Raw genomic sequence first — 21,937 nt, 5'->3', positions numbered from 1 at the left:
CAGTCATCCATTCAACCAATCAAAGCATAATATGCTAATGATATGCTAAAGCCCTTCAACTGCTCGCTATGACATGCACTGACCAATAGGGGGAAGACCGTCAACCAGTCGACCAGTTGCTATGATGTGCACTGACCACCAGTGGGCAGACGCTCCGATTGGTAGGTTAGCTTGCTGCTGGGGTCCGGGTGATCGGGACTGAGTGAGACAGGCCGGACACGCCGTGGAGGCCTCCTGCAGTCCCTTCCTGGCCAAAATCGTGCACCCAGGGGGTCCCTCGGCCTGGCCTGTGCCCTCTCGCAATCCAGGACCCCTCAGGGGATGTCGGAGAGCCGGTTTTGACATGATCCCACAAGCCAGGTCGGGGACCTCACTGGTGCACAAATTCATGCACTGGGCCTCTAGTGATTACTATAATGCAAACGCACACATACAAGTAACATGTGTAGCTTGTGTGATATAAATTGATATACTTTTGGAGGGCAAGTTAACAATACATATTAAGAGCCATTAAAATTTGATCATTTGACCCAAATAATTTCAGTTATTGAAATCTATTCCAAAATAGCATTGAAGACTAGAAATAAAATTTACAAATATGTTCACTGTGTCAATATTAAAAAGAAACCTAAACATTGAAAAATAATTGTATATAGAAAAATAGAATAACAGACTATCATAAAAATAATAAAAACAGATACATATAACTGTATAAACAAATTTAATGCTAAGGTAAGTAGAAAACAAGGTCTTATGCGTCCTCTAATATGATAGGACATATGTAACATGCATCTAAAAATGGAGTGAGAGCACAAAGGAACAGCTCACCACAAATGCTGTCACTTTCATCCAGTCCGTCTCCGCAGTCATCCTCTCCATCACACACCCAGTGTTTGGATATGCATTTTTGTGCAGAACAGGCAAATTGGTTCCAAGAACAAGAAGAATCTAGAAAACAAACAAGAATGTCTGTTTTAGGTGCAAACAAAAAAATATATATTTGGGACCATCTTAGGACAACTATGAGAGTAAGGACATTCTTCTCCAGACTTTACTAAAATCAACAATCCTCTAATAAACCAAGGCAAATTCCTCTTCTCTGTGACAGCTCTATAATATTTTGACAACAGCTTGCATATTCCCTCTGAGTTTCCATGTTAGCAACATTCTTCCTTCAACGCAGTTCTCACAGGGTTTGACTTGGAGCTAGTCATTACAATGGTACTCCTACTCCAGGTTGCCATTAAAAAAAATAAGTGTGGTGTGATGAACAGATATAAAATAAATATTCCAGGGGTGGCCTAGTTATTCTTTATAATTTTTAATATATTTTTGAACAATTAGAGAAAAATTACATCCTAGGCAAGGTTACAGTATGGTGGACACATCAGCATATACCAGTATTTTTGTTTTTAAAAATCAGGTGACTGATGGGGTTTTAGCTTGATGGTTAAACATACCTATACATACTTATTATTTTGATGTTTTTGTTTCTCTCCCTTGAGAAATGTTAAGTCTGACTAATAACATCCAAATTCATTGGCAGGGCAGCTGGTATGTTATGACCAAATTATGCATTAGGAATAGTACAGTTTATTTATTTCCAAAGCCAGGTTTGTGACTGCTCTCCTCTACCTTCAGCCTGTTCTTCCACTCAGCTTTTTTATCACCATGAAAGATCCAAAAATAAAACCCTCCCAAATTAAAGTCTTCAAAATATAAATTGCTGTAAAAATATTTTTTTTTATCTTGACCCTATAAAATATTTTCAAAAGTTTTCGTCTTGCCCTTGCCCCAACCCCCCCCCCTCCCCCCATCACTGGTCAGGGCACATTCCACTGGTCAGAGCACATTCAGGAGGCAACTGATCCATGTTTCTCTCTAACATCAATGTTGCTTCTCTCTCTCTCTCTCTCTCTCTCTCTCTCTCTCTCTCTCTCTCTCTCCCTTTCCTCTGTCTCTCAAATCAATAAAATATATACTGGGGTGGAATAAAAAATAAAACCATACGTTTTATTAAATAAATTTTAAAAATGCTTTCTTACCTTGCCAAGAGAAATGAAATGTGCACACACAGAAATTAAACGGAAGGTGATGAAGGATAAAATCCAGGTTTAAGCATAATATTTAAAGTTATCCACGAAATTAATTGATACATTTAGAATAATAATAGTCAGTTATAGGTAGGAGGAGTATGACAAATAGTGTGAGCTAAATCCTCATTTTTCATATCAGAAAATAAATATATTAGCATCTAAAAGTAATAAGTAAAACAATTAAGGTATAAGTACGTAATTTAAATTGATGGACATAATTAAGAAAAAACAGAAAAGTTTAAAAGAAAAGACTAGAACAGGTGATTGTAATTCTTTGTTTTAAGTTTTTATGTTCTATTTAATCTATACCATTTTGTATTATTTAACAAAATAAAAATTGATGTTAAACCAATTAGCAGTATTTTGAATAAAATACCTAAGTGAAGATCAGTATATAAATAATAATACAGTTTATAAAGTTAAAGCAAGGTATAATGTCTCACTCACCACAGTGTAATTCATCAAGTCCATCTTCACAGTCTTTCTGACCATCACATATCCAGGAATTCAAAATGCATCTTCCACTAGGACAACCAAAATAATTTTCTTCACATTTGTGTTTGTTTTGCACTGTGACAAAATATAGAACGTAGTGTCAAAAATTAATTAATCTTAGACTTCTGAAATATAGGTGATAAATAAATAGAAATCTTAAAACGGAACCAAGATATTCTCTTCAAGAATGTCAAGGTCATGAAAACAAAACAAAACAAACCAACAAACAAAAAAACCTGAAAAACTGTCACAGATCAGAGGAAACTAGGAAGATATATTAATCAAATCTAAAGAAAGATTATAATAAGGGAAAAACTGTTTATATATAAATAATGTGGAGTTTTAGAAATATATATATATATTTAAAATAATGGAAATGAGTATAAAGTGAATGAGCCTAAGGCTAAATAATCATTTTAGGTGGAAAATATTCTTAATTCCCTAATCATAAAAAACAAATGATTTTATAAAAATATGAGTGGATCTTTGCTTACAAACTGTGGACTTGATATTACTACTGCCCTATAGTTTGAGTATGCTTTAAGAAGATTCAAATAAATTTTCTCTATTTTAAGGAAGAAAAACAAGTTACAATACAATCTCTAAAATTTTTATACCTTGCAGAAATATCATGAGAATAAAAAGTAGTTGTATGGGAAATTATTCTGTGATATATATATATACACACACACACACATATTAGATTGTGAAATACTATTATTATTATAAACTCTAAGAGTGGATATGCCCAGGTTGCAGGCTTGATCCCCAGTAGGGGGCATTCAGGAGGCAGCCAATCAATGATTCTCTCTCTATCATTAATGTTTCTATCTCTCTCTCTCCCTCTCCCTTCCTCTCTGAAATCAATAAAAGTACATTTTTTTTAAATGGACAAAGGATCTGAATAGACACTTCTCCAAAGAGGACATACAGATGGCCAATATACATATTAAAAGCTGCTCAATGCCACTAATCATCAGAAAAATGCAAATTAAAACAACAATGAGATATCACCTCACATCTGTCAGAAGAGCTATCATCAATAAACCAACAAACAACAAGTGTTGGGGAGGATGTGGAGAAAAGGGAACCCTCATGCCCTGTTGTTGGGGATGCAGATTGATGTAGCTACTGTGGAATGCAGTATAGAGTTACCTCAAAAAATTGAAAATGGAACTGCGTTATGAGCAATTCCACTTCTGGGAATTTATTCAGAGAAACCCAAAACAGTAATTTGAAATAATATATTTACCCCTAATGTTCATTGAAGCATTATTTACAATAGCCAAGGTTTGGAAGCAGCCCAAGTGTCCATCAATAGAATGACCAAAAAAGCTGTGGTACATTTACACAATGGAATATTACTCTGCCGTAAAAAGGAAGAGAATTTTACTCTGCGACAGCATGGATGGACATGAAGAACATCATGCTAACTGTTCTTCAAACAGTTAAAAAGAAACAGGGCTATGTCCTTTTCATGAAAGGCATTTTTCTAAGAATGCAGATGGCACTTTCCAGAGCTTATGTAGGTAAACATGATTAATAGTAAGATTAAATATACCTGTCTAAACTTGGCCCAGTAATGATAACAAGACTTATACTATGCAAAGAGATTGTGTAAACTGCATCAAACCTTCTAACAAGACAATGCACACTATATAATAACACTGAGTAGAACCAGTGGTGAGATATAGTCTCCCTCTCTTTAATCTATAAATAGTATTTTCTCAGTATATATTACTTCTATGGAAGCTATAGGTTACACATTTTAAGTTTAATCACTAACTTTAAAAGGCTTAATGGTGAACTAAAAGAGGAAATTGATCCAAATGCAGATTTCTTGAGTGTCATTTTACAATTAATTTTTTAAAAGTGAAGTGGCATGTTTAGAATATTTAAATTGTATTCTTATCACTGAAAATTCATAACAAAAATTAAAAAGTTTAGTCTACACAACTAGCTTCCAAATATTCAAGGCAAAGCCTATTTTTTGTTTGTTTGTTTGTTTGTTTTGCTTTGCTTTGTTTTTCTAGAATTACCTGGGCATTTTAATTCATCTGAATAGTCTCCACAGTCATTGGAGCCATCACATATCCAGGTTGGCAGAATACACAGTGAGGTAGAATTACATCTTATGAACCCTGTGGTTTTCACTCCAAGTTTATAGAAGTGTGTACAGTCTGTGTTATCTACAAGGAGGTAAACAGAAAAATGAACAATACCTCAGAGGCAAAAATTATCAACCTTCTGTGTAGGTCATAGAGACAAGACAAGTTAGCCTAATTGAAGAAGTAAATAAGCAATTATTCTTCACAACAGGGGTTAATTACATATCAATTCCGGACAAGGTTCAGTGAAAAGTAGGACAGTGTTCAATGCAATGCCAAGAGTGTGCAGGCATGAGCAACAGAACAGGAGCAGACTGTCTTACTGCAGTTCTTCTCATCGGAAGCATCTGCACAATCCACGTTCTGGTTGCACCGCGCTGATCTTGGAATGCAGGTCCCATCTGCACAGCGGAACTCAACAGTGGCACAGGTTGAAACTAGAAAAGCAGGTAAATAAATTAGTTGCTAGAGGAAAGAAAATATGACTTCTTGCTTTAACATTTTGATTGTTCTAATTAAATTCATGTAATTTTATTTGGTTTTGCGTTTTTAACTCTGGGAAGTTAAACCTGACCCTTGGCACCCACCCCCAACCTTGAGTTAGATGCCTCGTGGATCCTCCCATGTCACACAATTCTACCTTCTGTTGTGGTACTTACAGTACTACACTGCAACTGCCTGTTTATGTATCTGCTCCCTCACTAAATTGTAAAGTCCAGGAAAATAGGAATTGTGCTTTGTTTACCATGAAAATACCAGTCCAAGACTAAGGCAACCTACAAAAACAATTGAGTGTTGCAGAAAATTCTCTTCCTCCAACTTCAACAGTACACGGTTATGGCACTAAGCAAATGCCTGATTCAGAGCATACAGGGAAATCCCAATCCGGTTGCTAAGAAGTAGAACAGTCCCTGCTATGATAAAGAGAGATGGCCAGGCAGAGACTGAGAGGGAGAAACCACTGAGCAATCGCTTGAGTACTCAGAGTACTCAGTACCGCTAGAAAGACATCCATGCTACTCCTTTCCATGGCCATATCAGTAACATTTGGTATAGGAAATATGGATGCCTCAGGCCAAGAAACATAAATGTGTTCTTATGTGTCTCTATTTTTGGAAAGTATGTCTTTCCAAGTCCCTGCGAGGCTGAGGTAAAAATCAGTTTCAATATGCTCATGTCATTATATATACTTTGTACAGAATAGCTTATTCTTATTCTTACATTCCTTTCTACTTTGCTTACACATTCATTACCATATAATGGCTTTCGGCAATATGCTGTGAACAGGTGCATGGCATGCTATGTGTGTTCCATTAACTTAGGTGAGATTTTTATTCCAGATTTAAACTTCCACAGGTTGATTATGTTGATGTACAACCTGAAGGGCTCTTTGATTATGCTACTTTTGCTAGTGTTGATACTTTTAAAAGCCTATTTAATTATAAATAGAAATTATATCAATTGCAAATGGTTAAAATGCTATCTTAAAATATGCAAATTTTACTCGAGGGATTGTATGTCATTTGTATTTCATAAAGCACTGCTCTTATTATGTTTAATTGTCTTGCAATTCTACATTATTTGTGTTCAATGATAATTAAAATAAATGTTTTATTTACAATTTGCAATTATAATTGCTTCACTGTTTTCTTTATTAAAAATAACTTCTTATCATGTGAAACAATGTTATTATGAGTAGATAAAAATATTGCTCCAAACAGGAAAAAATAGATATTTTTCTTTTATGCCTAAAAAAACAAGGTCTTTTCCATATTCCGCTCTATAATGTTCCACCTTTAATACTTTTCAATGGAAATAGTAAATAGAATATATGACATGGAAAGTAATGATGACAAGCTTTTACATTTGTTTCTGACTTTGCTATCTATCATCAGTCTCCTATTAAGAGGTTGTGTTACAAAAGATTCTCTATAATCCCTTTATGTAGAAGATAGAAATAATTTCTCTGTGAAACAATATTTAAGGTAGTGGTAATATCCCTATAAAGCCTACAAAGATCTATCTCCTAGTACACTTGAAGTTCTATCTCGTAGTTAGAGTTTAGGATGCCAGAAAGATGCCAGTGGGAACCATCACAACCCATTATGCCATTTCCATCTCCCTCCAAGCTTCCACAGACAATCCTCTGTGCATGTGACAGGGAATCAAGCTGAGTGGGTCTGGTGGCAGACAGAGTGAAGAGGCAAATTATGACTCACGAACATGGAGGTGGATTTCAGACAAAGAGGCCCGAGATTCAGGGATTTCACAATAATGAAGTTTCAATAACAGTGTCGGGGGCTCTCAGGTGGAAGGAAGAGCAAAGAATGACTTTTAAGAAAAGGGAAATGTGGTGCAAGTAGCACACAGTCTTGGGTGGAATTCTGGGAAGGCAAAAGATATAAGGAGAGGAACTCTGACTAGATGAAAGGAAACTATAACTTTGAAGATGAGAAGATTGGTTAGAAGATGGTACTTAAAAGACAGGTACTGAAAAATAGATAAGGTAGGGAGCCAGGAGAACTGAGGAGAGGGTAGAATATTTGCAGGAGTTATTTTCCTCCCCTATTCCCAATCAAAAATAAACTCTGAATCTTGGTGAGGAGGCCCAGGAGTGTGTGCAAATAGGAACAAACATTCTTTTACCTCTAATACTGTTTCTGCGGAGTCCATGCCTTTGTATAGAGTTTGGGAACCACCAGAGAGTTAAATAGGGTGGTAAGCGGCAATAGAATTAGACAAATTAAGTGGTTGCAGAATTTCATGGTTCACATCGCCAGCATTGGTAAGCAAGAGAGGCAGTCCTGTGATGGAACAAATCCACGGGAATTACAGAAACTTTATTAAACAAATAAGCAAATTCCTCTTCTTCTCCCCTTCCTCTCTGTTCCCTCAACTAAATTCCTATTTCATGCTGTTTTGATTAGTCAGTCATTGAAATTTGTTTCACCCTTAGGGTGAAGTTTGAGGGAGAAAGATGCTGGAATCACTAATTTGTCAAGTGAGTATGAAAGCTTTCTGGAAAATTTCCTCAGGCTAAAAGTACTGAAAAAGAGAAACAGAAAAAAAAATAGTCCAAAAATAGATAAGCCAAGTGAGAAATACTAGACTTTTCCCTCCAGATAATCCAAAGAAAAAGTAAGCCTACACACACCAGCACAGCAAGGAGATACTACAAAGGAGATCTGAGAGGGACTGTGGATCAAAGGAACTGGGTGGGGTGGGGTGAGGTCATGTGCCAGAGGGGGGGCATGGGGATAGGGGAGGCCGGGGGAAGGTCAATGAGGGAAAAAAGGAGACATATATACTACTATTTGTAATACTTTAAACAATAATATTGAAAACAAAAAGTAGCAGCAAGAGAGAAGTAACACCACTCTTTTCCCCACATACTTCCTTAATTTTATTATCTTACCCACTTTCTTTTCTGCATGTCAGTTAAAATATTTACTGAGATAGGCAAGGCATAAAATGGATCAGTCTTTTTGTGCTTCTTAGGACACTCCTTACACATAACCTACGTCACCATTTTGTCTCCCAGCACTCCCACCCAGCCTGCCGCACAGGGGGAGGTATATGAGCTGGCAAAGGGGGAGGCACTGCATGTGCTGCTATGTCTCTTCTGTTTACTTTCCCGCCACAGTGTTTATTTAATGTACTGCTTGGCTGTAAGTGTATGCAAGCCCAGAGGAAGATGGTTTCTTCTCCGGGCATGCTTATCTTTTCCCTTTAACTTGTTGTTTGTGAAATCTTCAAAGTTTGGGGTTTTTTTTTATGAACGTTTTAAAAAGCAAACACAAGTTTCCTCTCCTTTAGGTATTATCCACAGAACCTCTTCGCTCTCCATTTCCCCTGAAGGTGTTCAGGGCGCCCTAGGAAGTTCATGTACGTCCCAAGGGCAGTATTTATATTCATCTCCGGGAAGAAAGGAGAGGAACCGTGTACTCTCCCCGAATGTATTCACTCAACCACTCGCACAACCAGAAAAGGAATACAGAATGACAGATTTTTCTGAACAACTTCTCAGATCCCCCAGACGGCCTGCTGTCTAAAGCTCTCAGTCATGAAACAATAGCTGTAAAGGCACAGGAATAAAAGATTGATGAGGATTCGGGGTTTTGTTTTTCTTCCAAATGAGAAGAAACCAAACATAATTCCTAATAACATCAATTCCACTCTGTAAATAAATGATCTGCTTTATGAAAAAAATAGTAATGTTAAATACTATTATTAGCATATAAACTAAACAAACACATGTACTAGTACTTCAAATACTTTGCAGATGATTCCACTATAGCCTTTCTCTGTTGCCTATCAAAATTTCCCTGGGCAACCTGGTTTTTTATCGTACGAATTTAATTTTTTCCATTTTATTTTATTTACAGTAAAAAATAATAGGTGGTTTGTGCATGTCTATGCATACATACAGCAAAGCATGGCATCCCGTGTTTCACTGACGACAGAAGCAGAGGAGTGGAAAGTGAATTCTTGTCCATTCTCCCTGAGCCTTCCATGTTCCTTGTCCTTCACCATCTTTGAGGTGCTGGAAGTAGCATGTGTTTGATAGACATACTAGTTTATCTGAATCACTGATTTATAAGGTAACCTGACTTATGGAAAATGGACCAAGGCAAGTATGTCCCCTGTGGTATAAAATGTGCCCAGTAGGGACACCATGTGATCAAACTTAACATGAGAGAAAAATCAAATCTAAATGATGAAACTGTGATGTTATTGTTCATCTAAAAAACGACCCCTTTATTTCTCTTAAAGGGGCTAGTGCATTTACTTAACTCCATTAACTTTTAGTAGGCAATAATACTTGAGTGTCCATGAGCATTTTTAGTTTCAAATGTCCTACATTATACAGGAAGAATGTCAAGGAATAAGATTTTGTTGCTGTTGTCTTTTAAGATGTCAAATTGTTATAATTTTCCCTATTATTATCACAAAAGAAAAGTTTTGACAGAAACACACAAATGCAGTAGTTCTGTGCCCAAGTATATCGCCGAGATAGTTATAACACAGAAATCAGAGTTTAAAAAAGGGAAAATCATACTGGAAGTTATTTTTATTGTTATTCAGCAGCTAGTATTGATGTCATTAGGAACAATAAAACTTATCTTTACATTCTGGAAGATTTATTACTGCAAAGAGCCACATAAGAATTTAATAAACACCTACCATGTACTAGGGGCTGTATTTTATGAACTCAAACACACTAATTTATTTACCACTTTTGAAAGGAAAATCGTTTTCCAAGAAAACCCACAGCAACTTATTAAATTCTTATGGTTCTTTTTATGAATTTTGTTTTAAAATCCACTTTTTGTACTTACTGTTCGTTCCTGTGTATTCTAGCTTGATGTTTGTCCCTTTATCCTGACATAAGGTCTTTATTATATTCTCCTCTCCTGCCTGTAAACAGGTCATCCAACAGACCCATCCACCTTCTGGTCTCCAAGCTTCCCATCCTCCTTTTTTTCCCAAATGCTCATCTATTTTCCTGTTTTTACTCCCGCTATTGTATAGCAACTTATCATTTTTAACTTTTGTAGGTGATATAAAATAATAGTTGACCTAATTTGCAAATGTACTTGGCTCTTCCAGTACTATCGTGTCTTAGATGGCAAACTACTCAAATGTTTGACTAAGGTCATAGAGTCTAAGACAACAAAGTAACTTTCCAATCCTTTTCTGCCTACAAAATAATTTGCAAGCAGTCTGCCCTCCTTCCCAACTTTGCATAGCCTTCTTATTACACGTGTACTTCTCAGTTTTTCTTTACCATCAATCTTTTCTAAAAAAGAGTCCATGTTCACTGTTTTTACTTCCTCACCATACATTTTCTGCCACAATTTAATGTGACCTGGCTTTTCCTTACCATCCATTGAACTGATTCTCATGAAGATAACCAAGAGATTTTCTCCGATTTAGCATTACAACGGGCACTCCAGTCTATGCCTGCCCTCTTGACCTCTTTGTAACACTTTACAATGGTAACTGATCCTACTTTCTTAAAAAATAATTTCTTATGAAAATCTTCTATAAGTCCTGAGGCCTATACCCCTCCCCCCTTTTTTTAATCAATGTCTTTAATTTTAAATTCAACAGGCAATTCTGGCGCATTTCCTTAAAACGATCACTCCATACATCCGCTGAGCTTTCTCTCTTTAGTGAGCCCAAAACCAAAGCATCTGGTCTAAATCTTCTACCCGAGCTTCAGGTCTGTGCCTCTCTGTGTGCCTTTGGAACAGTTCCTTCACAATGTCTGCAGGTGCTCCTCCCTCAGAATGCAACTATCCTTATTATCTCATCCTGTCCCACCCAAACAAAAGCCCTACACAAATAAGTTTAAAAGAATAACAAAAGCATATGATACTTTTAAAACAGGCAAACAATTTCACAAAATTTCTCTATTCTTTCCCATGATTTCTCTATGTTTATCACCCAGGAAGACTGGTTATTTTGGAGCAGTAAATTCAGTATAACGCATTCTGGTAGAAATGTCCAGTAAACAGGGATGCAGACCAGAAGAGGTGGTAATGCTCCCTTTGAAAATGCTGTTGCTCTTAGCTTTGGCCTTTATGATAGCCTCCTGTTTTGTCTTTCCTATCTCAGCAGTACAGCTTTCATTCACACAATCACTGCACTTTTTTATTTTTTTAAATGTAAATTTGAATATTTGGGGCCTGCTTTAAACCTTCAGCAACACTCTGGTAACTACAAAATAAAGTTCAATTTCTTTAACACGGTTTAACATGGCATCAAAAAACTTTCATATCTTGCCTTCTTCCTCAAACTTGCCTCATCTTTTTTTACCACCTTCTAATATGCAACCTGGCCTGGTGCTAACCATATCAAACTACTTGCAGTTTTCAATATTAATCACTCTACTCAGAATTCTCTTCTGTCTAGATCATTCCACTGTATTTATAGTTTAAGACAGTTTAAATTTATTTATTTTCTTTTTTAAAGAAAGCTTAAATTTAATCTAGTCTGTATTTCAAGATATTTCCAAGCCAAAAGAAATTCTAATATGTACAATCATAGCAATTTATGTACATCGTCATCTTTTTAAATAACCGTCTTTCACTTAGAGTTTAAATTCCTTGAGGACAGGCTCATGACTTATTTAATTTTATGACTCAGTCCTTAATACATTTTACCCAATAATGTGTGTTCAATGAATGCAAAGGTTCTTGAAAGGAAATTAGTTTGCAAACATTGGTTGAGTCCAGCTTTTAGGAGACCTTAAATCTTAAACTAAAAACTTGTCATTGATTCTGCAAACATTGAAACTTCACTTGTGTTTTTAAATCAGGGCAGTGATTTTTTTTAAAGGCAAGTATTTCATAGCATTTTCTAGATGCCAAGTTCTGTTCTAAGTTTATTTATTAATGTAGTCATGTAACTGTCTTCTCTCTCAATTTAAAAAACTGAGGCACAGATTACTTAAGTATCTTATCCAAAGTCACACAGTCACTGTAAGGTCTGGGGTTCTTTCACAGGTAGTCAGGCTTACTGATCTCTCCTGGTTATCACTGTGAGAAAATGTTACATGTGTTAGCATGACTCACAACATTGGGATTCATTAGAAACAGCAGAGGCAGGGAAACTATTAAAAGGGTTTTACTCTGTTAATCCAGGCTCAAAGTAGATTGAAAGGGAAACTATTGCCAAGGATTGCAAGGTTTGTTGATGATTGGACATGTGGGTGATGAAATATGGTGGGAAGAGGAATCAAAGGTAATACCAAGGTTTCCTGTCCAGTCATTAAGAAAATGATGAGTTCATGTGTAAAACAGAATTAAGAAATAAAAAGGTACATTTTGGAGCAGTAAATTTAGTATTACACATTCTGGTAGAAATGTCCAACAAACAAGGATGCAGACCTGAAGAGGTGAGAGGTAACAAGAGTTTTAAAGTGAGCAAAGGAATAGAAACCAAAAACTGAGAATATAGTCATGATTTTCAATTAATTCTAATAACTCCCCTCCAACAGCGTGGTCCATAGATGTTAGTACGTGTTACACACCAAATGGGTAAAACCATAGTGCTCTAAAGAATAAACTTCAGAAAAGTTCTAGAAGCAATTAATGGAATAATAGATAGGCTGATGCAACATATATTTACCTTTACAATCCAATTCATCAGAGCTGTCTCCACAGTCATTTTCACCATCACATAACTTGCCGTGAGGAATGCAGCGACGATTGTAGCAGGGCTTGAAACCTCTTCGACAACTTCTGTTTTCTTAAGAATAAAAATAGAAACACATAATTGAAGGTCTTATAGAAAAACTTTTACAGAAAGGAAATCATCAATGAGATCTCACTCATAATGACTGGATTGTGGATCTATAAAATAAGTGCCGAGCAGTGTCGAAGATTTGGATTATAGAATATTCATGCGTTATCAAGTAGATCATTCAGTAAAGAGCCTTTTTGATGAAGTATCTTAGCTGCAATGATTCATACTTGCAGATCTCTTAAAATGATACCCTCATTATTGTTTCTGGCATCAGTCAGCACAGAAATAAACAAATGCCACATATTTTGAATAAATAAATCTCTACCTCTAAAGCAATAAAGACACTCTGACACCTATCTCCCATCTACTTTGCATCCTGCAAGGATTTTATAACAAGAAACAAAAAGTAGCAAAACATATATTCCTGAATCCCTGAATCCAAGTCACCTAACTATCCATAAATTTCTCTTAAAGATCATCTAAAACTGTCTGCCAGAATTTCCTAAGAAGAGCTGCCTCCTGAATTTTATTTACTTTAATGAGAGTCTCCTGATTTGGGGGAGAAGGTAACACTTAATAATAGTAGCTGCCATTTACTGCATACTAATTTTGCGCCAGGCTCTATATTGAACATATGTAAATATATATTTCTTTACTTAATGCTCTCAATTAGAGCTAAGTTTGTTTTGTAGCAGGAAACTAAAATACAGAGAAGTAATACACATGCTCACACTAGTCACACCCCAGGAGGTTTGGGAACAAAGATGCAACCTCAGGTATGATTCCAAAGCTTGGAATCTGTATCTGGTGTTGTCAAACTATATAGCCCAAAGGACAACGAAGTCCATCAGCTTGTTTTCCTATGACTCTGAAGCTAAGAAAAGCTTTTACACTTAGAAAGGATTGCAAAGTATTTTTTTAAATAGAGCACATGTGGCAGAGAGCATATACGTCCCACAAAGCTGGCCCTTAAAAAAAAAAAAGTTTGCTAATTTCTGCTCAAATAAAATCTGGCTTCTAAGATGAAAATAATGTAAAAATACATTCTCAAGCTAATTCATAATAAATGGAAATTTGTAAGCTGATTATTATTATATTTGATAAGCTTTGATATTTTCATAGTGTGTAAGATATGGCTATTCATTCAAGCAAATATGTCATTTGAGGCAAATTACCTAATATTTTAGTTACAGATTAATCATGGACAAATTACATTTCACTATCATTTTCACTGATGGTATGTTATTCTGTAATGTAAAAGTGTGAAAGAACTGCCTGTGAATTTAGCAAGCTCCATCTCCCTCTTGTTTTAACATTACGTTGAATATTTAGGTATGTTTATTACCCAAATAATATAACAAAGCAGAAAAGTAGAAACCAAATATCGCAATTCCAGATATCGATTCCTAAATTTTACAGAGCGTGCAACACCAATAGTATTATATTGTAGCACAGAAATAGATAAATTTAGAAATAATCTGAATCAATTCTATAATAACTACGCATGATTGAACAGACACAAATTTCCAGGAAAAACATTGCTGCAATGAAGGCAAATATCAATTGTTTACTAGAGTCAAAAAGCCAATCTCTGCTCCCAAGGGTGAGGGAAAGGCTGACTATTAATCGGTGTCACCTACAGAGGCACAGAACTCCATGCTCGATGGAGACCATGGCTAAAGCAATCAGCCTTTGCACCTAAGAACACTAGCCCTGGGTCAGTCCTGGAGGCAAAAATAAAATGGACAAGACTTTGATATAAACCAACATGCTATTGACTGATGACGGACCTTTGCTCCAAATTTAAACTGCAATATTCACCAATAACTGATATTTCTGATGTACACTTTGAAGAATGTGAACCTGGAACCTACTGCTAAAGATGAGTAACAAGAGAGCTCCAAAGACAGGCTCCAGCCATATTTAAATTTTCTCTTCATGGTGGAAAACTGTGAGAAAATTCTTTAATGAATACCATGGCTAATGGACAGGAAATAAGGTGTTCCAGGTGAACCAGGGCAAAGCCAAATCACTTGCCTTAGATCTACACGTTAAAGAGACACATGAAGAAAATCACACATATAAACCGAATGGGGACAACCAACAAAAACATATAGAAACAATTCCAAACTTCTCTCTGAAAGAATAAATCACCTATTGGACACTCACCACAGTAGAGCAATTTTTCATCGGATTTATCCTTACAATGAGGAATGCCATCACAGGTGAGTTGATAGTCAATACACTCTCCATTTCCACATTCAAACTCTGAATAAATGTTGCAGGAGGAATTTTTAGCTGAAAGGAAAAAGTCAAGGTTTTTTGTAATGGCAAATGTTTGTTAACACCTTAACAATTGTTTTCCTTAATCTTAATTATAAAAATAAACTAAAATTGATCTTAATATAAAAGTAAGGTAAAGACAATGGTTCATGCTGTTTCTTTATTTAAAAAAATAAAAAGCACACTTCGGGGTTATTTTTCTTTCCCTGTCTTTGTATATTTTTTGGAAGTTGCCTGACTTTTTTTGCTTTTTTGCCTATTTGTATATTTTGTTAATTATTTGGTGACTGTACATAAATAGAGAGGAGAGACTTAAATGTGGATGACTATATTTATGCACTTTGGTTAGCAGTCTAACCTAAAAATAAATTTTTAAAGAGAGACAGTTAAATGCTCTCTGTACGTACTGAGAATTTTTTTGTGTGTTTTCTTATTGGACTCTACCATATATGACTCTACCATATATTCTTCAGCACACTGAAATTTTCTAGTGCATAGAATTCTTATTTTTGAATGCTTAACTTGATTCATCTGACTAAAATCTCACCTAAAACTGGTTTTCCTTCCCAACTAATTTCAGAAGAAATCCCAGTAGCAGCTTCTATCATTCAGAAGTACTTAAATGGCTAAAACTACTCTCATCAGCCACTTTCTCTATCCCTGGTGGGACCAGGGAGCAGGCCATCCCTTCCTGCCACATAGGACCAGCACCTGCTCCATGAAATGCACCGAATTCTGTGGGATGAGCTGGACAAGGATAACTTACAAACATGTGCTCTGGATGCTTAAGGGATCCAACTGACCACTGCCATATTGTCCCACTTCTTAATCTCAAGATTTTTCTTATAAATTAAAAGTCTGAGTTTTTATGTCGTTTGCCCAATTTGGGAGCATAGGCCAACAGGCACAAAGTACAAAATAAAAACTTTCTACAGCTAGTTTTTATCCTTGTAATGCCAGTAGTTGGTCCCTGTTTTAGAAAGATCTCTCATATGGAAAATAGACTTATATTTATTCTTAAAAATGGATTTAATGGCCAATTTTAGAAATCCAATTTTTTTATTGTATTATGTGCTGCTTGCTTGCTTGAACTCACTCAACTACTTGTTGAATAACTGTACAGTGTAATCCAGTCATACTAATTATGTTGGAAGCAATTCAAATTTATTTATCTCTACCAATACAGGAAACTTAATTTAATTTTACAATTTTCTGTCAATTTCTTTTTAAGCTTTATTTCAGGAATATTCCATTAAACAGCCACTAATACTCTTTGATGTTTCCAGAATCTTATTTCTTTATTATTCTTAGAATTTAATTAACTTAAACAGAATATCTACCTATCTTTTTATCTATCTACCTATCTATCATGTCTTATTGAATTCTTTTAATAATAGTGACGCCCTCTAAATATAGTTTCTTTTTTTTTCCTTGGTGAAGTCTAAACCTCACTGGTCAGTAGATAAAGTAGATTGCCACTTTAGAGAAAGTAACAAAGAATGGAAAATCTATAAATATTATTAATTCAAAGGAACAAGTGTTAAGAAGGGTATCAACATTGCTATATACAATCACTGTAGACCACGAACTAAACCAAATTCAGCCACTTACCCAGCTTATTTAGTCTATTTTAAATGCACCCTATTTAATATCTCATTTCCAATGACAACTATTATGATGGAAAATGGCAACTTCACTTTTAAAATAATTATTCCATTGCCAGGCTGGCATGGCTCAGCGGTTGAGCATCAACCTATGAACCAGGATTGATTCCCGGTCAAGGCACATGCCCGGGGTAGGGTGTGCAGGAGGCAGTTGATCAATGATTCTCATCATTGATGTTTCCTTTCTCTCTCTCTCTCTCTCTCTCTCTCTCTCTCTCCCTCTCCCTCTCCCTCTCCCTCTCTCCCTCTCTCTTCCTCTCTGAAAGCAATACAAATATTTTTAAAAATTAAAAATAATTATTCCTTTGAGGAGAGAAACAAAAATTCTTCACCATAAGTATATTTTTATGATGCAAAAGCAAACACTGTACAATTCATGCTTCTTAGCTTCTTCATTTGATGAAAAGGGATTGAGTATTTTCTCTGTCTTTCTAGAATCAAAAATATGGTTCTGTTTTCTTTTAATTCTTTTACTTTATCTAATTAAATTTACTATTCTTATTTCTATTATGGGTATTGATAGGTTTAGCAATGCTGTTTAAAATGGAATTGCCTAAACTTTTTGTCAAGTGTTATGACAACAGATAATTTTCCCTCCTTTGCCCTCAGGGAGGGGTTAATAAATGGCCTTTCACAGCTTCAACACTGGCATTAACATTCACGAACTGCTCTGGGTGAATTAATTCAGAAGAGGACATAGATATGCCAGAAACATTCTCATTTCCCAAAGATAAATTTTACAGGAAGTAGCCAAGAATTACTTTCCAATCTTTCTGCTGAACCGCAGGATTTCAATATGAATGCCCAAAGGATGCAGGATGCTTTTATAAAGGTTTGTCACCTCTGTGGAATCCACCATCACTTTATAGTTTCATGTGAATAAACTGCACTTGTTTAAAATGATAGTTTTCTGTCTGATTCATGCCCTCTCATCAATTGGGAGAAACAGGTGGCTTAGTTGAGACAGATGTATCTAATCTATTTTGCAGCAAGGATAAGCATCCACTGTATACAAATAAGCCTTGTTGTTATGACCAAAGGCATTGCTTCACTACTGGCCTGTGGTGACCTGTGAACGGAACATCAGTGATTCTAACGCATGGCTAACACTCCAGGTTTACAGATGGCATCAGATCCAGACCATTGCAGCTGAAGCCACAAAGGCAAACTGAAAGAGAGGGTTTAAGCAATTGCCTAAGCAATTCAGGAAAATGATAGTTGATGAAGAAGTGTGGGGATTTGTGGCCCGAATTATTGAAATTGGCTATCTTCATTTAAAGTTCTCTGACCAATTGCATCTTTCCCTCATTTGCTTTGGCACAGTTTATTTACTTATTTTTAATTATTTTAGTTACTTGGCTAAGAGGTATCCTTTTGGGTTGTGTTACCAATTTGCAAAGTGAGGAGATACGTTGAAGTTCTTGTATTAGGTGCAGTGATTTCTAAGGTAAACAAAATGATGTCAAAGTCCTTGTATTAAAGAATAGCTAAAGGATCCTTCTGGTAAAATCCAACATAAGACTGAAGATGAAGATAAAAAAATACTTATAGTCTCTGATTTTATTTTTGTAATGTAGACACATCCAGCTCTGCTGAAATTCTAATATGAAAAAAAATATGAGATGAGGATATAATTATAGAAAATATGTCAAATATTGAAACTTCCTGAGAGTGAGTTCACCAGTTTCCAATAAGATGCGTCTTTCTCATCTGTCTTATACACAGGGTGTCTCAATGTTAAAGAGGAATTAACCTGTTTTATGTTGCTGGCTAATTTTTCATGGAAACATTGGTATGCTTGAACCCTTATTTATTTTAGAAACAATTTTTTAAACTTAGTTGCTAATAAGTGTATAATGTAATGGTACTAATTACAGATTTTAATGCGTTTGGGAGGTATAAACATGATGCAAGGTTGAAATGCTACATTCTTAATTAACAGGTTGGAAATGATTACAAATAAGTCACATTAGCCATTCTCTCTCATTTACATACTGGGACAGACTGTAGTGGTTTTACTACAAGGCCTCAATACCAGCCTGCATACCAATTTATTTCAACTTTAACTAATTTTGCTGTTGATGAATTTTTAAAGTCATACGTTTTCATATGATCACTGTGTACAGGTATTTCTCTAGCTAGCCTCAAATCTTCCCATCCACAATCAGTGACACCATTTGTGACTCTCTGAGTTAACATTATCTATTCATATTGCTATAGCAAAGTAGAATGCTGAATTGAGTTTTTCCTAGAATATACAGATAAGCCAATGGGGCCTTGACTATTGGAGGAGAGTAAAACTTCAAGAATATAGTCAAACATGCCAATGTCCATGTGTGCTGTTTTGAGCAGTATGTCATATCGCATTTGGAATCTCTTTACTTACTCACACATCGGTTGTCATCTACCAATATTCGATCTCCCCTGCAGGAGCAATTCACTCTCCCATTAGGAGTTAAAAGGCACAGGTCATGGCAACCTCCATTCAGTAGAGCACACGGAGAAAGTTCACCTGCAATGAGGAAGCTTTATTGGTAACATTATATTGATTTCCTATTCTATGTTAGCTGTAGATTAACAGTGAACTGTTAGACTGCCTCAATCACTTTTAAAAATCTCATAAACAAAAAAGATTCAGGACTTTTGAAAATCCAAAAACCTCAAAAGATAAGAACATGAGAAAAATATGTAACAGGGATACTACACTAACACATTTATCAAGGATGCGATAGCACCAAATGCATTAATACTACTAGAGACCACACAAATACTACCAACAGCAATTTTGCAGATATTCCAGTAATTTAAAAAGAAATTAAGCCCAGATGCAAAGCTTGTTTATTACAGGGAAGCAAGTTGATTTGAGAGTTCAAAGATACGAGGAGTGAGAGAGAATGGAATAGAATTCCAGAAACAATAATTTAAAATGAATTGTTCCTTTGGTGATAAATTAAGAAGCACAGACATTTTAACTTACATCTTTTGGACAATTTCTACATTTGGAAATGTCAAATCCTGAACACTATCCCAAGGAAATTTAACAAAACGAAATCCAACTAAGTATTACTAAAATACATAGAGACACACAGCGAAAAGGCAGGAAGTCTCATGCAAGGTCACCATGAGCACTTCCAGCTGTTTTAGTGCCATTAGAATGATATATTTGATTATCGTGGTTAAAAAAAAAAAGCACATAGAGAAATGTTTGAGAAAGTATATAATTAAGAAATAAATTTGCTTTCTTTGTAACTTACAGCTATTGGTGTCATTGGCAACGGCTATGATTCCCATAGGCTGATGTGGAATATCAGAACGGAGAATTTTTGTGTCTCCTCCAGTGTACTTGTTGGAACGCAGGATAGCTCTTCTTCCCCAGTCTGACCAAAAGATGTAATTGTCATAAACAGCCAAACTGAGGAAAGTCCCTGGCCCCGATTTTACAATCACCTAAAATAAGTTAAAATATATATTTGTAATATAAAGATAAACATATTCTTATATCCACATCTATTTTTGTGTCAAAAATAAGGGATTATGATTACTTATATTTAATCAATGGAAATCATCAGACAAAAATGCATTTTACTAGGTGTACTATTATAATATTCTTCGTAGTTTATTTAAATGTTTTAATTATCCTTACCTTTTGCAATGTGTTTGCTGAATATTTTTAGTATATCTCTATTTACTACTAAGCTACTATGCAAGAAGAGATGGAAAAAAAATCAATGACTTCAGCTTTCACTCTAAGACACTAAAAGAAAAAAAGTTAGACCCAAAGTAAAAGAAAAAAAACACTTAAGAGTAAAAGATAAATTAAGAAAAAATAAAACAAAAAATAAATAAAAAATTAATACAACTTTAAAAATGGTTATTTGAGAACAATACAATGGATAACAATGGATAATGATGCAGTGTGAATTATCCCAGGGATAAAGATTTATTTAGCATTTTAAAAGTCTATTGCTATAATTTAACATTTAACAGCTAAAACAGGAAAACTCATATGAAGATCTCAATAAAGGCAGATAAATTATTTTATAGGTTAACATCCATCTATATATATAAAAGCCTAAGTGACCATTATGAGGGAACTAACAGAATGACCAGTCACTATGACATGCACTGACCACCAGGGGGCAGATGCTCAATGCAGGAGCTTCCCCCAGCCCGCAGGCTGTGATTGGCAATGGGGCCTGCCAGCCAACCTCCCAAACCCTTCCCCCAGCTGGCAGGCCCTGATCGCCCAATTGCGGCCGGGCCCCCGGGCTGGGACGGGGAACTGCGGGTGGGTGGCAGCGGACATGGCCCCTTTCTCAGGGGGGCTGAGGGCTGGCTCCCTCTTCAGTGCCTGCCGGCCAACCTCCCAGTCCCTTCCCTTGGCCAATTGGTCCTGATCACCTGATCCCCGGGCTGGGATGGGGAACCAGGGGTGACTGGTGGCTGATGCAGCTGGCGAGGGAAGGAGGGCGGGGGGGAGGTGGGGAACCACACAGTGGCGGCTAGGAGAGGAGGAGGAGGGGAGTGGCGGCGTGCAGGCAGCAAGGGAAGGAGGAGGCAGGGAGGCGGGGAACATGATCGGCCCTGATCGTGCAGCAGGCCTCTAGTTCCTAATAAAAACTCAGAAAATAAATAAAATTAGAAATAAGAAATAATCACTATTACTAATCTAATCAACACTGCCCTACGGTTTCTAGTCAGTATACTAAGAAAAGAAAGTAAAAACAAATGCATCCAGATTAGGGGAAAATGTCAAATTATACTTATTTGAAAGTGACATAATCCTCTTCAGAAAAAAATATCCAATAAAATGTGTCAAGAAAACAAAAGCTGCTCGACTAGTTAATAAATTTAGTAGTTGCAGCATGCAAGATTGCTATATGGATTTCTATAGAGTAGTGGATAAACTATTGGAAATTAAAATTAAAAAGTTTTACAATAGCATTAACAAACAGCTAGTAATACATAATAAAAAAATTATAAAACCTGAAACTACAAAACATTGTTAAAAGAAATGGAACAAAAACTAAATAAATAG

General features: G+C 35.9%; 1 protein-coding gene across 1 annotated transcript in view; it reads right to left on the bottom strand.

The window, feature by feature from the left end:
* LRP1B (LDL receptor related protein 1B) overlaps positions 1 to 21,937 on the bottom strand; it is a 1,324,618-nt gene that overhangs the window by 259,309 nt on the left and 1,043,372 nt on the right. Inside the window, exons 40-47 of the mRNA XM_023752441.1 lie at positions 20,154 to 20,346; positions 19,286 to 19,411; positions 15,122 to 15,250; positions 12,836 to 12,955; positions 5,023 to 5,136; positions 4,631 to 4,780; positions 2,544 to 2,666; positions 829 to 948 (exon numbers count right to left, since the gene is read on the bottom strand). Of these exons, the coding sequence (XP_023608209.1) occupies positions 829 to 948; positions 2,544 to 2,666; positions 4,631 to 4,780; positions 5,023 to 5,136; positions 12,836 to 12,955; positions 15,122 to 15,250; positions 19,286 to 19,411; positions 20,154 to 20,346 (1,075 nt within the window). The remainder of the gene's footprint in view (positions 1 to 828; positions 949 to 2,543; positions 2,667 to 4,630; positions 4,781 to 5,022; positions 5,137 to 12,835; positions 12,956 to 15,121; positions 15,251 to 19,285; positions 19,412 to 20,153; positions 20,347 to 21,937) is intronic.

This window comes from Myotis lucifugus, unplaced genomic scaffold (assembly GCF_000147115.1).
Source record: "Myotis lucifugus unplaced genomic scaffold, Myoluc2.0 scaffold_32, whole genome shotgun sequence".
NCBI lineage: Eukaryota > Metazoa > Chordata > Mammalia > Chiroptera > Vespertilionidae > Myotis > Myotis lucifugus.
Note: the sequence above shows the minus strand (reverse complement) of the source record. Positions and strands in the feature narration are given on the sequence as shown.